This window comes from Bos indicus, chromosome 10, assembly GCF_029378745.1.
Source record: "Bos indicus isolate NIAB-ARS_2022 breed Sahiwal x Tharparkar chromosome 10, NIAB-ARS_B.indTharparkar_mat_pri_1.0, whole genome shotgun sequence".
Lineage (NCBI taxonomy): Eukaryota > Metazoa > Chordata > Mammalia > Artiodactyla > Bovidae > Bos > Bos indicus.
The window spans coordinates 52,506,714-52,524,162 of record NC_091769.1 but is presented as its reverse complement, the minus strand read 5'-3'; the positions used below and the strand labels follow the sequence as shown (position 1 = coordinate 52,524,162).

Genomic DNA, 17,449 nt, shown 5'->3' with positions numbered 1-17,449 from the left:
TTAATGGCATCACCAACTCAATGGACATGAATTAGAGCAAATTCCAAGAGATGATGGAGGAGAGTGGGGCCTGGTATGGTGCAGTCCATGGGGTTGCAAAGAGTCAACATGACTTAGTGGCTGAACGACAAGCACCGCTATAAATACCCTATTTTCAAATAAAGTCACATTCTGAGGTACTAGGAGTTAGGACTCCTGTGTATACATTTTAGGGGGACAGAATTCCACCCATAACAGGGACAGGCTGTGCTCTCATGAGTGTGTGCGGCTGTGGGCTGGGCACTCTGGGTGCTGCTTTGACTCTCTGTTTTTTTCCTTTGATGTTATTTTTTTAATGACAGGATAAAAAACAACACATTTTCCACTTCTCTCCAGAATATATTACAATAGGATCAGGCTGTGATAATAGGGTGAAATAAACATCATGTGGCATTAAATACGTTGTCATTGTTGTGTGACCATCACCACCATCTGTCTTTCACATTTTCAAACTGAAGTTCCGTATTATTAAAGAATAACTCAGTCCTTGGCAACCAGCATTCTTCTCTCTGTCTCTATGAATTTGACCACCCTGGGGACCCTGTGTAAGTGGAACCACACAGGTTTGTCTTTTCATGACTGTCTTATTTCACTTAGCATCATGTCCTCAAGGTTGCTCCATGTCATAGCATGTGTCAGAAGTTTTGTTCCTTTATACGGCTGTGTAAATATTCTGTTCTATGTATATACACATTTTATCTACCTACTCATCCATCGATGGACATTTGGGATGTTTCCACCTTTCGCCTATTGTGAATAATGCTATTGTGGACATGGATATATAGACTTTAAAAATTTTTTTGTGATTAAACATGTACATGTCTGTTATAGGAAAATCCAACATAGAGTCAAGTAGAAAGCACCTTCCCACCCCTCACCACTGTGTATAGCTTGGCCTCTACCCCTCTGGCTGTATTTTGAAATCAGATCATCCTGTACTGTAATGGAACATGAGCCATTTTAAAAAATGTTTGAATTCTATGAAACTATTCAGTAGTTTGCTAAAGAAGGAAAGCATAAAACATAAACAGGAAGGTGGGGAGTGCCTGTGATGGGCCCGGTGGAAGCTGGTCTTTCCCCAGCGTCCCCTGTGTGATTTGTGCCATCATTCCCGTTGCTAAGGAGGCGACGGAGGCTCTGAGAAACCCCAGGTGATCTGGCTCCTTCTGCCCCAAATGCAGGTTTATAACTGCCCTCTCCTGTCTTCTCTCCCAGGCAAATGTCTGCAGACTACGGCTGACTGTACCTCCCGAGAACCCAGTGCCTGAGCCGAGTGAAAAGAAGGTTGAAAGAAGAGAGCAGGTAAGCCATCTCTGAGGCGAAGTCTTGACCAGTGTCCACCTTTTTGTCGCTGTTTTATGCTGTGCGGCATGTGGGATCTCAGTTGCTCGACCAGAGTTTGAACCCTTGCCCCCTGCAGTGAAGCACAGAGTCTTACCCACTGGGCTGCCAGGGAAGTCCCTCGCCTCTTTGTGCCCTTTTATTTGAACCCCCTTCCCCTGACGTCCTCCATCCAGGCTGTTCACAGAGCCTGCGTGTCAGCAGCTGTATGATGAAAGGCCCCCCACCCGCCATCTTCCCAGAAGTCAGGCTGCTCTGCCTGGCCGGCTGGGTGGCCTCAGGACCCTGCTGTCGCTTCTGGGTGAACACCGGCTGTGTGTTGCCTTGCAACTCTAGGGGCGCTGGCTTTGGTGACAGGTGTGGTGGCAGGGGACGGGTTTTTCCTGAAAGAGCCCTGACCAGCTGAGTCAAAGGGCCCATTGTGAGCTGCGGCGGGGCCTGAGCCTTTCTCTGTGGCTGGAGCCAGAGGCCCAGCTCTTGGGGTGGGGGTGCTGCCTGGAGAAGAATGGCCCCAAAGCAGCTCTGGCAAGGGCACCCGGCTGCAGGGAGGAGGAGCCGAGCAGGCCTTTTTGTGCCAGCTGCTGTGCTAAGTGCTGGGCTGCAGAGATAAGTCTGACCTTGGCCTTGCCTTGAGGAGCTGACAGATTTTCAGGTGAGACAGACATATAAATAAACCAAGCTGATGTGATAGTTCGAGTGTTAGGATCCTGAAGTGTAAGCAGGGCTCTGGGAACATGGAGAATCGGGCTGTATCAAAGGACCCAGAAGCCTGTTTGAAAGGGCTCTCGCCGCTAAAAATGGAAACATTTCAAAATCAAAAGAATTAATGACAGTGATGAATTATGATACATTGAATAATAAAAAAAAAACCCTCATGGGTATATAGTAATAGATTATAAAAGGGAAAGCTCTTTTTTTTTTAATATAACATTAGCTGATAAATTTAGCTAATTTCTTGTTTTGTAACCCCCATGCCAGGTCATCAATGAATGTAAAAAACTAGTCGGTGAAAGATTACCTGGAGCAGTATATTGATGTGGGCTCAGAGTATGACCTCACTGATCACTTACAGGCTCTAGAGGCACAGTGCTGCAGTATGGCAGCCAGTGGTTCTACCAGGCGATGCCATTCGGCTTTACCAGGACTGGGCAGCCTGGTATTCTGTGACTTCTGGTATGATGCAGTTAAGAAGTAAATAATGTTACCTGTAATATTCATGCCAAACTTGTGTAACTGAATCTAGTAATAAGGAGACAGAAAAATCCAAAATGTGGGATTATCTATAAAAAAATTAGACTCCCTTAATAAATTTAATGTTATTAAAAAAAAAGAATCTATTGGAGATAAAAGAGATGAGAGAGACTTAACATTATTATAATGCATTAAATGTTGATTAAATCCTGGGTCCAATATATATATATATATATATATATATATATGTAAAATATATATACATATATGTATCTTTTGATACAATATCAAGTTGTACAATTTTGAATATAAACTCATATATTACATATTATTAAAAAATGGTGCTTTTCTTACTCATGATAATGGTACGTTGGTGATATATCTTAACTGTTCTTTTGGCTTCTCTGTATCTTTGAAGATTTTCCAAAGAAAAAGTTTAGAGGTAAAAGCTTATAGGCAGAGAGAGTGGAAGTGGTCAGGCTTTGGCTGCTGAACCCTGGCTGATGACCAGGGGCCTGTGTTGCTGGAGGTGTGAGTCCCCTCTGCCCTCACTGATCCCCTCTCTGCCCATCCTTTCAGAGCTGATAGATTGATCAGAGGAGTGGCCCTAGGCTGTGTCCAGAGGCTCATGGGCAGCTTAGCACATGGGGAGTCAGAATGACTACTTGCTGGAGAAGAGGCCCAGGCTGGGGCAAGTGACAGGACAAGGGCCCTGAATGCATGGTAGAGGCAGTGGGGAATTGGGTCTGTTGGAGTTAGCTCTGAGCTGCATACCTGGGGAGATGGTTCTGAGGGGCTTCTGCATGCTAACACTGGGGCGGTGGGTTCTGTGAGGCACCAGAGGGCATGCCACTGCTCAAGAAGAGTCAAGTATTACCTAAGAAAATGCCAATCTGTTCTATGTCACAGGCATGTTGGTCTTCACGTTGTACCCCGATTTGTCTGTTGACCTTGAACAGTGCTTTTCAAGCTTTTAAAAACAGTTAGACCCTCTTATTAAAAAAAAAAAAGTCAAAATGTCATCCTGAAGCCTCATGTAATCCAGGTGAAAGTGGTGCTGATGGGGGCCAGAGTCCTCCCAGTTTCCCTGCACTCCAGGACCCTCCTGCCCAAGAACTCCTGGAGCACAGGGCAGAAGCTCCAGAGCGAGACTGTGCCAGGATGCTAGACTCGGCAGACCAGGTGTGCAGCCTGCGTGCCAATCTCTGATGCATTGGTGACTCACTGCAGAAAAACTGGGGTAGAGAGGAGGAGGGTGGGGCCGGCTCTTACCCCAGAACCGAAGTCCTTGTGTGGTGGCAGCACGTGAAGGTCCTGGTGGTAACTCTGAGGCTGCTCTGGGTGATTCTGAGTCCTGGCCAGGTGCCTGGTCTTGAGTCACTGGGAGCCAGAGGTGAGCACCAGCGAGGAGGCCCTGGGGCTGCTAGCCCCCCTGATGTCCTTCCGTGTGGCTGCTCCTCTCTGTGATATCGTATGTAGTCCACAAAATTGCAGGAAACTAAGAACACTGGCGAGGTGACTTCTTCCTTTGGTTCCTTTGTCTGTGGTGTGACAGTTGGGGGACTGAAGCTTGCTCAGATAAAGAAGCTGTAAATGGCCTGATGGGATGCTGATAAAGCGAAACTCCTCAGAGGATTTCCGGGGCCCTGTTAGACTGGCAGCCCACTGAAGGCAGAGCTGGATCTTGTTCTTTTTCACAGTCAGCAAGATGCATAGCGTTTTGTTTTTTTTTTTTTTTGGCTCTGCTGGGTCTTCGTTGCTGTGCGGGCTTTTCTCTGTGGCAAGTGGGGGCTACTCTCTAGTTGCAGTGTGCAGGCTTCTCATCACAGTGGCTTCTCTTGTTGGGGAGCATGGGTTCTAGAGCCTTTGGGCTTCAGTAGCTGCAGCACGTGGGCTCTAGAGCACAGGCTCAGTAATTGTGGCACATGGGTTTAGTTGTCTTGTGGCTTGTGGAGTCTTCCTGGATCAGGTATCGAATCCACATCTTCTGCATTGACAGGTGGATTCTTTACCGCTGAACCACCAGGTAAGCCCTGCATAATGTCTTCTGGGGACCTGAGGAAGCTATGGGGCAGCTGGCTGCACATAAGCACCACTGCTAGCTGGGCCATTCTGTCTACTGGCCCCAAATCATTAGGGAGAGGAATTACTCACGGGGCAGTGGTGGAAGGGTGTGGCAGGTGGTTGAGGTTGCCCAGCTTCATGATGGGCTGTTTAGAGGCTTCTGGAGGCAATGACGACAGAGGCGGCATCTTTCTCTGGAGTCATGGGTTCCTCAGGCAGGTGTGGAAGGCTTCCTGCTCCCAAGGCAGATGCTGGGGTGCCTGTTCCTCTTAATCTTTCTCTAATGGAACATCCCACCTGCCCCAAACCTGCTTTCCCCAGTCCACCAGATGACTCCCAGACACTTCGTTCCTCTGCTACTAGTTTCCTCATCTTTCAAGTAGGCACATGAAAGCCTGGTTGCAAAGAGTAACTGAGTTGGAGTATGCAAAGGTCCCCCAACCGCATCTGGCCTGTAATACTGATTAGAGAAAAGTGAAAAGTGAAAGTCACTCAGTCATGTCCAACTCTTTGTGACCCCATGGACTATAGCCCAGTAGGCTCCTCTGTCCATGGGATTCTCCAGGCAAGAGTACTGGAGTGGGTTGCAATTCCTTTCTCCAGGGAATCTTCCCTACCCAGGGATCAAACCCATGTCTCCCTCATAGCAGGTGGATTCTTTACTGTCTGAGCCACAAGGGAAGCCCACTGACTAGAGAGGCGATGGTTAAATGTCAAATGCTTCCCCTTGACTGTCAAACCCAGTGGCCCCGATTCTTCACTTTTCTCCCCTGTCCCTGGGAGAAGTCATTCTCCTTTCTGAAATTGCCCATCCTGCTTCTCCTCCCTCTTGGGCTGTGCCTCCTGCATCTTTTCGGATAGTATGTCCTCCTCTGAGCATCCCTCTGCCAATACTCCCGGGCCTGGCCTCCTCTCTCTGCACAGACCTTACCTCAGAGAACTCCTCTTTGGTGATGATACCACCTCCTACGTCAACCTTGCTCTCCCAAGCCCCGTCCTACTGGTGGCCATGCTGGCATTCAGTGTTCTTTACATGGTGTTTATTTTATGTACAGACATTTTATTGCTGTTTTACCATTATTTTTGTATTTAAAAATATGAAATCCAGTCTGTGGCCATACCACCCAAACGTGCCTGATCTTGTCTAAAAGTATGAAATCTGGATCATTTGTGTGCACAGATATGGGTGGCTCAGTGATAAAGAATCTGCCTGAGTGTAGGAGATGTGGATTCGATCCCTGAGTCAGGAAGATCCCCTGTAGTAGGAAATGGCAACTCCAGTATTCTTGCCTGGGAAATCCCACTGACAGAAGAGCCTGGTGGGCTGCAGTCATAGGGTCCAAAGAATCGGATGTGACTGAGCACCCATACACATCCCGTTTTATAGTTGAGGAAACTGAAGCACAAAGAGATTAAGTAACTTGCCTGAAGTGATGCAGCCCTAATCTGTGGGGTCTCAAGGAGTCAGGCACAACTAAATGCGCACACAGATAAGCAGGAAGTACTCAGCTTGGTTGGAACACAGGTAACGCACTTAGACAATGTTCTGACCCTGTGAGAACAAAGCGCCCCACGCATCTTAATGCCTGTTTCCTGATGGCAAGTGAGAACAAAGCGTCTTCTCTATTATTTGTTCCTCATGTGTGTCCCCTTCAGAGCCATGTACTTTGAGGGGACTGATGGCGTCATCTTGGAAATGAGGCAGAGATGTTAAGGGCACCACAAGGAGGGTGTGTGGGTTCGAGGGGAGGGAAGGGAGAAGCAGTTCTCTGCACCCAACTCCCTGTACGTCTGGGAGTCTGACACCCTCTTCCCTTCTCTCCTCCTTCTCTTTCGAGTCCAAAAGAAAATTATCTTTTCCAGGATAATTCACTTTTACTAGAACCTTCTTCCTCAAATAACCTATCTGATTAAGTCCTGCTTTTGGCTCTCTAACATAAAATGGCAAATGATGACAAAGGGTAGAAGATGATGAGTTGATGCCTTTCCTTTTATTTCAATATTTATGTGTTTACCTGGTTGCACCAGGTCAATAGTTGCAGGATCTTCAGTCTTCACTCTTTAGTTGCAACATGTGGTCTCTTAGTTACAGCATGTGGGATCAAACCCAGGCCCCCTGCATTGGGAGCACAGAGTCTTAGCCACTGGACCACCAGGGAAGTCCCTTCTCCTTTGAAGTAAAATAGCTATATTTGATTATTGTAAGCAAATAAATGTCAAAATATCAGTAGTGTGCATTGGTTTGCTTGTTGGTTCCATTGTTGCACTGCTGGTTGGACTGCAGGACTCAGAGCCCGCAGCCAGTTCCTCCTGCATGACCACCCAGCCCATCTAAAATCCACTTAGTACTAACTCTTTCTTTTTTCTGGTTGGTCTGCCCTCACCAGACAGGTTTACTTATCATCTCGCAAACCCATGACATCTGCTTCCTTCTCAGAATCCTTGCTAAATCTCTAGCCTGTGCCTGGAGGCTCTCCGCAGCTGTCTCTCAGTTTATCCAAGTCTCCTCATCCTCAAAGGCCCCACCAAAGGCCTGCCTCCCTGAGATCCTCCTGCCTGCCTGTGCTTGGGTGATTATTCCCTCTCTTGAGCATCAGGACACCCAGGCAGCCCTCTCCCTTAGCACCTAGCCATCTGGTGCTAAGTACTTCACATATGTACACATACATATTCTTGCCACGTCTGGATACAACATGTACATATGTGTGTGTGTGTGTGTGTGTGTGTATGTTGTTTTCTCAGTCATGTCCAACTCTTTGTGATTCCCATGGACTATAGCCCTCCAGGCTCCTCTATACATGGGATTTCCCAGGCAAGGATACTGGAGTGGGTAGCCATTCCCTTCTCCAGGGGATCTTCCCAACCCAGGGATTGAACCCAGGTCTCCTGCATTGCAGGCAGATCCCTTCCCATCTGAGTCACCAGGGAAGCCCTATGTACATATATACACACGCATAAAATGTGTAGTCTTTTAATTTTGTCTCCCAGACCCTAGATCTCTGCTTTGCATGTAGTTGGTGCTTAGTGAGTGACTGGACTGTGGTGATTCAGTTTTGTATTAGTTTCCTTGGCCTGCTGTAAAATGTACCACAAACTGGGGGGGGGGCTTAAACAACAGAAATCTAGTGTCACCATTTTGGAGACTGGAAGTCCAGGATCAAGGTGTCAGCAGGGCCGTGCTGTCTCTGAGAGCTCCAGGGAGGCAGCCATCCTTGGCTTTTACAGGTTTCAGAGGCTCTTGGCAATCCTTGGCTATGGCAGCATCACTCCAGCTTTACCTGGTGTTCTCCTGTGTGTGTGTGTCTCTGGATCGAAATTGTCCTCTTTTTACAAGGACACTAGTCATATTGGGTTAGCTCTTACTCTACTGACCTCTTATTAACTTGTCTCTGTCCCCAAATAGGGTCCAATTCTGAGGTTCTGGGGAGAAAGACTCCAACATGCTCTCTATTTGCAGAACACAGTTCAACCGACGATAAGTTTCTTTGTGAACTATTATCACCTTAAATTGCATTAACAACTCGGGTGAATGAGCAATGAACTTTTATTTACATATTAAAAGTTGTTAACTATAGGGAAGAGGAAATGCTGATTCATTTGTAGACACACATTTCATGTTGAGGAATTGATGACATGTTTACTAAATTGTTGAACATTAAAGTTGGTAGAAAATAATTTTGAAATTAAACCCCTGTCATTTTCAAAGAACTTTGTGAATGTATACATTTATATTCCTATCCAAATCTGTATGCAGTATACTTTTATAGAGACAGACATACACCCACACAAATAAGAAACCAAATCAACACCCCCTTTATCATGTTGTATCAGGGTCTCACTATATAGTTGAATTTTGGAGAATACTGTCTGAGCTCTGCCGATTCTGAGTCTGTGCAGTGGTGAAGTTTTTCCCAATTGACTAAGTAGCTTGAAGTGGATAATATTTTAAACAGCTAACATCCCACTGTCATAGATGTCCTTGGAGTGACATATGTTTCTAAAGAAGCTGTTTTTCTGTAGATCTTGGAGAATCCTGACTGAGAGAGAGCAGATATATGTGTATGTATACAAAGTCGAGGGCTTTCATAGTCCAGTAAAATGGTTAAAAGGAAACCTTTGCTGTTTGGTTTTATAGTCTTCTAAGAAGTCTTTAAAGCCTTAAAAGCCCCGGATGAATAAGCCTGCTGAGTTCTTGTCCTTGGTGTGACTGTTTATACAATATCCCGGGCTGTTGCCAGGTGAGGGCGTGCACTGCCGTGATTCAGATGCGGCTGGGGCCTCCCTGGTGATACTGTGTAGGACTCTCTGTGCCTCTCAGAGATAGCAGCCCCTGGAAGGGCAGAGAGTCCTGGCTGCCTGACCACTCAAGGTCATGGCAGGCCACTCAAGTCATCTCCAGGGGCCTCAATTTCCTCTTCTGGCAAGTGGAAGTGTTAGCCTGGAGCCAGCATTTTTCTAAATTTCTTTAGTTCTGGGACTCTCTATTCAAATAAATATGTATGACAGTGCATCTGTAGAACAGTGAAGGCGCAGTGACTGGTTTAATATAAGGTCGGGGTCAATGGCTGCCCCAGCAGTGTGCCCTGCCCCCGCCTCATCACACACCGAGGAGAGATGGGGGACTGTGTACAGAACTGCTGACCCAACTCTTCCATTTTCCTAACTTCCCAACACTTTGTGTTTCTTTCCTCATGCGGAGAAACCAAGGCCAGTTCAAGCGTGAGCATGTCACTGTCAGAGTGAATCTGATGACTGCGATGGAACAGCAAAAAGACTCCAGAGAAGGGAGGTGGACTGACAGGCAGAGGCATCCAGACGGACATGGAGAATCTAGTAGGAAATCAGATACTCAGAAATCTAAAGCCACCGCCGCAAACTATAGAATCTGTCAGTATCTGTTAGTATGCCCGGCAGTGCCCCAGATGACTTATTATGTTATTCCGTGCCTTCCTTGAAACAAGCTTCTGAAATTGATGGTATTATCCCCATTTTACCATTCAGGACCTTGAAGTAAGTCACTTGCACAGGGCCACACAGCTAGTAACGCTTTGCAGTTCTTACTCAGGTCTGTGCCCTGGCGAGTCATCTTGGTGACATCAACTTGCATGCTTCCTCCTATCAGGAACGTCTGGTATCAGTCAAGGTAACTTACCTAAGGTGTGTACTGTACCACTGGGTTCCAGAAGAGAACTGACCCCTCGCCTCCCCCCAGATACTCTTCTCCTTTTCCTGCGGTTTTTAGGCCTAAGCAGCTATTGTCTGCTTAGGATGGAGTATTATCTTTAAGAAGTTACTCTTATAAGGATACTATCAGAACTACATTTTCTTGTGAGATTTGTTTTTTTTTTTTGGCTGTGCCAGGTCTTAGTTGTGGCATGTGAACTCTTCCTTGTGGCGTGAGGGCTCTAGTTCTCTGCGTGCGTGCGTGCTAAGTCACTTCAGTTGTGTCTGACTCTGTATGACCCTATGGACTGTAGCACACCAAGGTCCTCTGTCCATGGGATTCTCCAGGCAAGAATACTGGAGTGGGTTGCCATGCCCTTCAGGGGATCTTCCTAACCCAGGGATGGAACGTAGCCCCTGCATTGGAAACCTTAGCCACTTGCATCCCCAGGGAAGTCCCTCTTGTGTGATTTCTGCTTGACTAGAAGTTTTCTTTTTCTTCTCATCTTTAAGCATTCAAAGTGATCTGTCTTTTTCCAACCATAAGTTTATGTAGGAAGTGGTCTCTATTCATTCTTGTGAGATAGTTAAAAACAACAAATATCTTAGTTACTCAAAGGTCTTCATTTATCTGAGGGGACAAGCCTGCCCATCCCCTCTGTATTCCAGAGGGAATAGTCCTAGTCCTCTCCCAGACTGTGGAAGAGCCCCAGAGGCTCAGTTATAGCGTCCATTTTTGTTATAACCAGACAAAACAATGTCAAGCATGAATAATGACCAGGAACCATAATTTGCTACGATGGACACACAGGTCAGACCGCATTCCTGAAAGTGATCGCTTCTGCCTTGGGGATGGATCCAGCGCCCAGACACTCAACATTTAAAGAGTCCCCAGGTCACCTTCTGCCTTCTGGCTGGAAAAAGTGTTAGTCTTGCAGTTGTGTCTAACTCTGCAACCCCATGGACTATAGCTTGCCAGGCTCCTCTGTCCCTGGGATTCTCCAGGCAAGAATATTGGAGTGGGTTACCATTCCCTTCTCCAAGGGATTTCCCCAACTCAGGGAATGAACCCAGGTTTCCTGCATTGCAGGCAGATTCTTGACCATTTGAGCCACCAGGGAAGCCCTCTGGCTGGAAGGAAAAGTCCAAAACCAAAAGTTTTGAAAATGGCTTCTAGTTTTCAAGTCACTCAATTCATGTTTCAGGCCATTGAAGTCATACTGGCAGCCAGACATGTGACCAGCTGCCTATCCTGGCCTCTGGGGTCAGGGGCTGGCTGTGGCAGTCTACTAGCACTAGTTTGGATTTATGGTAGGCTGTTTCTGATACTATTTATTCTCTGAGACCCCTTCTATTTTTTAATTAATTAATTTTTAAATTGAAGGATAATTGCTTTACAGAATTTTGTTGTTTTCTGTCAAACCTCAACAGAAATCAACCATAGGTATACATATATCCCCTCCCTTTTGAATTTCCCTCCCATCTCCCTCCCGGTCCCACCCCTCTAGGTTGATACAGAGCCCCTGTTTGAATTTCCTTAGCCGTACAGCAAATTCCCGTTGGCTGTCTATTTTACATATGGTCATGTAAGTTTCCACGTTACTCTTTCCATACATTTCACCCACTCCTCCCCTCTCCCCAAGTCCACAAGTCTGTTCTTTATGTCTGAGATCCCTTCTTGACCATGGGATGTTTTTCTTTTCTAAAATCAGTGTCTTGGATGGCCACATACTCCAAATATTCTGACACAGGCACAGTTCCAACTATTTTCTCTTTCTTCTTGCCTTTGAACTGTACTTACTGAGCATCTATTTATGGTGAGCACTGAGGATCTAGCAGTGACTACAACAGATAGAGCCACTGTCTCTGTAGATAACCTCTGTAGAGGTGATCTCATTGCAAGATCTTATATTCTGAGTTAGGGTTTAGAAAATATGGTCATCTATCACTGAATTTATACCCCTGCTTTCTGATAGCAATAAAACCTCTAGAGCAGGAGTTTAGGCTGAGTTACTTTTCTATCGTTTTTCTTTTCTAAGGCGCTTGCTGCCAAGTATCTTTAGGGAAAACAGCCATAGCATGAGCCTGTAAGTAAGTTGTAAGTCACGCAGACATCCCAGGGAATAGTTTCATTGAGAGAGTCTCTGTATAGTTTACTGATGGTGCCTGTCATGAATTCTGCTGCTTTGCACAGAGGGACTTGGGATGTTCTTTCAGTTGATTATGTCCTTTTCCCTTCTTTGGCAAAAACTTTTTTGTTCTGTGCCTTTATTAGGGCTTTTGTTTTCAAGGCAATTTTATCTGCTGTTGTTTTATGTCCAGGAAGCTTTTAGTAGGCCTAGTGTACATTTTTTAAAATTTGATTTTTTTAATACCGAGCAGCATTATAAAGAAGTTGAAAAAGCTTTTAATTATGGAGAATTTCAAACATAAACAAAAGGAGACTGAATTGTGTAATGAATATTGGAACCTTCACCCAGCTGACAGCCCTCAATCCACGGTCAGTCTCGCCGTATCTCCACCCCCGTCCACTTCCTCCACCCTGTGTCCCAGATGTCATAAATAGTCTATGTCTCTAAAAGATAAAGATTATCTCTTAATATAATCACAATGCTGTTATCATGCCTAAAAATTAATATTTATCTTATGGGGAGATTATTTTAAAGGACACGGACGGAGAAAAATTCAGCTATAAACACAGTGTCAAACGCGTCAACTCTTTTTACTTTTTTTTTCTGGGTTTTCCAGTTTTTGACCAAAAGCATGCTCACGTTTTGTAAAAGTAATAGAAGTCTCAGATACTTTGCAACTTTTTCTGGATATAGATTTTATGCTTGGGGCAAATATTACCCCCTACTCCCACCCTGTGGCTTCATCTTAGAGGAACAAAGGATGTTCTCTTCAGGGGACCAACTTTACATATTCTGAGTAATTCCCCAGAACCTCTTCCAACTTTTAAAGCTTCTTATTCATTCAGCAAGTATTTATTGAGAACTCATTAAGTGTCCATCACTGTTAGTTGCTGGGGATTATGGTGAAAAAGAAGACAGATAAGACCCTAGACTTCTTAGAACTTTGATTTGGTAGGGAAACAGGCCTTACATATATCGTGATGCTAACAGTCACTCCATCATGGTGGTGGTAAGTGTTGTAGAGACCTGACTGTCTGAAGAGTTGGTGAAGATGACCTTGAGAGAACATTTCAGCCCAGCAGTGGCTCTGCAGTGAGAGGGAATAGGCTGTGTAAATGCCTGAGGCATGAAGGAGGTTGGCTGATAAAGGAACAGAAAAGAGGCCCTGAGGCTGGAATGAAGTGAGGGACTGTAGGGAGATGGATCCTGGGAGGCTAGAGAACAGCCTCCCATCCTGGGCTCATCTCCTCCCAGTGGCCCTGAATCTGAGGGCCTCCCTCTTGGCTCCCATAACCTTGAGGTCTGGGACCACACGAAGCTGTGAGCTCCACTTCCTCTCCTCTATGCTATCCTGAAGGTTTTGGTGGCTCAGATGGTAGGAATCTGCCTGCAATGCAGGAGAGCCAGCTTTGATCCCTGGATCAGGAAGATCCCTGGAGGAGGAAATGGCTACCCACTCCAGTATTCTTGCCTGGAGAATCCCATTGGCAGAGGAGCCCAATGGGCTACAGGTCGCAAAGAGTCGGACATGACTGAGTGATTAACACACAAGCTATCCTGAAGGTTTTATGCTTAAAGAAAGAGCCTAGATTTGGAAACACAAACAGGCACTTGAATACTGCCACCTTGGAAAAACTAGTAATATATACACAGTAGGGTTAATGTGGAGATTAAAGAGAACATTGTATAGTAAAATAGCTAGCCAAAAAATATTTTCTTTCTTCGTAAACCCCCCTTCCCCGTCCCCATCACAGCCCAGCAGATCCTCAGGAGTCCTCTCCCTGTGGGGTGGCCCATGCTGATGGCCCTGCTCCTGTGTTGGGTGCTTTCCTGTGGGTCTCTCATTTAGATCCTGACTTTGTAATAATTTTTTAGTTGTCATTTTTTGAAAAAATATTATTGAAGATGTGGAGTCCAACTTTCTAGGTGTTTTACTCACTCAAACACGTACTTGCAAAACAAAAAATAGAAATATGAAAGGTACTATTTTTTACTTAACAGATCTTTGATACCTTTTCATGTGTGTAACTTTCAGATCCACGACCTCTTGGGATGTGCTTCACAGACCATGTTGTCCCTGGCTTGTCTGTATATACCTTCATCTATGGTGGTCCCCATCTCCCCTCATGCGCATGAAGACAAGTCCTCTTAATCTGGTCACCTGAGCGTTTTCCTGTAGGATAGTCCACCTGTGAAAACCTTTGCTTTTCAGAAACAAGTTTTCCCAAAGCCTTAGGCCACCATCAGCTTGTTTTTCAGGAACTGGGTGGAGCTGGTGACTGAAAGAGCTTGCTTTTGTTTCCTGGTATGTGGGAGTTTCATTAGAGCTTTTCCTCTTCCTGATTATATGTGTAGTAAAGCTGGGATATCTAATTCGAGCTTCTCACTCCACTGAGTGCCATTTAACCCCCTACTCACCTAAACTCAGGTATCAACATTAAGAGTTGCCTCAGTGCCTGTGGGACCCAGGTATGAGGGGCTCTAGTGAAAGCATTTTCCATAAGCAATGCAAGTGTCCCACCCCTCATATTTTATCTCTTAACAAGTTTGTACAGAAGAGTGGGAAGCAATGGATATTTTGTTATTTTTTAAGATTTATTTTAAAATTTTTGGTTGTGCTGAGTCTTCACTGTTGCATGTGGGCTTTTTCTAGTTGCAGCAAGCGAGGGCTACTCTTCGTTGCGATGTGTGGGCTTCTCACCAAGATGGCTTCTCTTGTGGAACACAGGTTCTAGCTGTGTGGGCTTCGGTAGTTGCAACACACGGGGTCAGTAGTTGTGAGGCACAGGCTTAGTTACTCCATGGCATGTAGGATCTTTTGGGACCAGGGATCAAACCTGTGTCTCTTGCATTGGCAGACGAATTCTTAATCACTGGATCACCAGGGAAGCCCTTCTTCTTGGAGTGGGTTGCCATTTCCTTCTCCAGGACATCTTCCCAACCCAGGGATCGAACCCAGGTCTCCCACGTTGCAGGCAGATGCTTTAACGTCTGAGCCACCAGGGAAGCCCCAGCTTAGAGGTCATTAATGATTAATAATTCGGTAACTTTTACAAGCTTTGATTGAATGGGATCATAAAGGACTTACTGTTCTGCCACAAATGAATGATTTTAACATACACATTATAGTTTTATATGTCAAAGATGTTTTGCAAATGCATAGAAAGAATTTATGCAAAGGTGGTTTAAAAATTAGTGTAAGAGCAAAGTTACCATTATGAAACTCAGCCTTCTGCCCTGTGACATTGTCAGCCCCAAGGAAGATTAGACGTAGGCTGGTTTTTCTCTACCATCTCAGTCCCTCGTCTTACGTTGTTCCTGTCCCCTCTCTTCCATGTTGTGATGGCCTACTCTGTCCCTCTACATCCAACAAAGCCTATGGGGAGGTGTCCTTAGTATCGGACAGAACTGGGCTTGAACCTAGGTATGTGACCATGAACAAGAGATGAGACTTGACCTCTCTGAACTTAAATTCTCTCTGCTATAAAGTGGAAAGGACAGTCATTGTGTTGTGGTGTGGCTGTGAAGATTAAATGTGTGAGGAACATGTCTAGCTTATAGAAGGTGCTCAATAAATCTTAGTTTCTCTTGGCCACGTCCCCCCCTTCCCAAGTGTGTTTGCACTTCAGCAATGATGGGAGTTTTAACTGAGAGAGCCAAGGAGCAGAGGATTCTTTTGGAGTGATGTCATGCTGCCTCTGCCTGACTTTTCAGAAGTATTTCATTTCATTTCATTTCAGAATAGTCACAACAGGGGACCCCCACCTCCCTTCCTCAGAACTGGCTCCAGGGTCAGCTTTAACGTCAGAGGACAATCTGGCTGCCAGATGGCTGTCAGCATTCTTCCCCCCACATATCTCAACCTCCTGGATTTCAGGCCACACAGTTAGTGATGATGATGAAGTCATACAGAGGAACCAGCATACAAACAGCTTTACCAAGAATGTGAGATTTCAGACACTCACTCTTGCTATCAGGGTTGGCACAAGTACTTTGTCGGAAGGCGCCTTTGTCAAAAAGATGCCTTCTCTGGGAAGATGGGATCCTGCAGAGTGCTGCTTGATAAAGGGACAGAGCTTTGGTGGAAATTAGGGCAAGGTGCTGGTCTTCCAGGGGAAAGATAGGCCCAGGCCAACTATGACTTGGTGAGTAGAGACCAGGTTGGATTTCTGCTGGCAGTGCCACCCCTGCCCCATTGCCAGGCATCTCAGTACTGGGCACAACCTGCATAACCGTGTTCAGTGGGCCCGTGATGACAGCTGCCTCTACAAAGCCTAAAGAGTCATCATTCTCTTCTCTTTTCCTCCCCTCTTTCAGCATCGTGACCTGAGCAATGGAGAATCGACCAGGAAACTCCCTCAGGGTGTTGTCTATGGTGTGGTTCGAAGATCAGATCAAAACCAGCAGAAAGAAATGGTGGTGTATGGGTGGACCACCAATCAGCTGAAAGAAGAGATGAACTACATCAAAGACGTGAGTAGTTTAAGGATTTTTTTTTATCTGTTTTATAGTCTTCTTGTAGCATCTAAGAGGATGGAGTTGGAAGCTCTGATATGAATGTAATAAGTCATTTTGAAATAATTCTAAACGTTGTCATTTTGGATGGAAAACCACTACAGATCTTCATGGTGATGTGAAAAGTGTTAGTTGCTCAGTTGTGTCCAACTCTTTGAGACCCCATGGATTGTAGCCTTCCAGGCTCTTCTGTTCATGGGATTTCCCAGGCAAGAATACTAGAGTGGGTTGCCATTTCCTTCTCCAGGGGAACTTCCCGAGAAGGAATCGAACCTAGGTCTCCTGCATTTCAGACAGATTCTTTACCGTCTGAGCCACCAGGGAAGCACACATGTAATTTTGCAGTGAGGTACAGAATGAAGTTCAATATGTTATTAAGTAAGGAAACTCAGTAGGCCAAATAGCTTTTTTCTTCCATGTATGATAAGGAGGCTCTTAGGTAGTTTTGCTAATTATATTGGACCATCCTGAAATTAAAAGACGCTTACTCCTTGGAAGGAAAGTTATGACCAACCTAGATACCATATTCAAAAGCAGAGACATTACTTTGCCAACAAAGGTCCATCTAGTCAAGGCTATGGTTTTTCCAGTAGTCTTGTATGGATGTGAGAGTTGGACTGTGAAGAAAGCTGAGTGCCGAAGAATTGATGCTTTTGAACTGTGGTGTTGGAGAAGACTCTTGAGAGTCCCTTGGACTGCAAGGAGATCCAACCAGTCCATTCTAAAGGAGATCAGCCCTGGGTGTTCTTTGGGAGGAATGATGCTGAAGATGGAACTCCAGTACTTTGGCCACCTCATGTGAAGAGTTGACTCATTGGAAAAGACTCTGATGCTGGGAGGGATTGGGGGCAAGAGGAGAAGGGGATGGCAGAGGATGAGATGGCTGGATGGCGTCACCGACTTGATGGACGTGAGTCTGAGTGAATTCCGGGAGTTGGTGATGGACAGGGAGGCCTGGCATGCTGCAATTCATGGGGTTGCAAAGAGTTGGATACGACTGAGCG

General features: G+C 45.6%; 1 protein-coding gene across 4 annotated transcripts in view; it reads left to right on the top strand.

The window, feature by feature from the left end:
* The window catches only part of MYZAP (myocardial zonula adherens protein), a 124,499-nt gene that overhangs the window by 25,143 nt on the left and 81,907 nt on the right, over positions 1-17,449 (top strand). For all 4 annotated transcript variants that reach the window (XM_070797497.1, XM_019968764.2, XM_019968762.2 and 1 more), the window contains 2 exons: positions 1,255-1,341; positions 16,248-16,403. In XM_070797497.1, the coding sequence (XP_070653598.1) occupies positions 1,255-1,341; positions 16,248-16,403 (243 nt within the window). The remainder of the gene's footprint in view (positions 1-1,254; positions 1,342-16,247; positions 16,404-17,449) is intronic.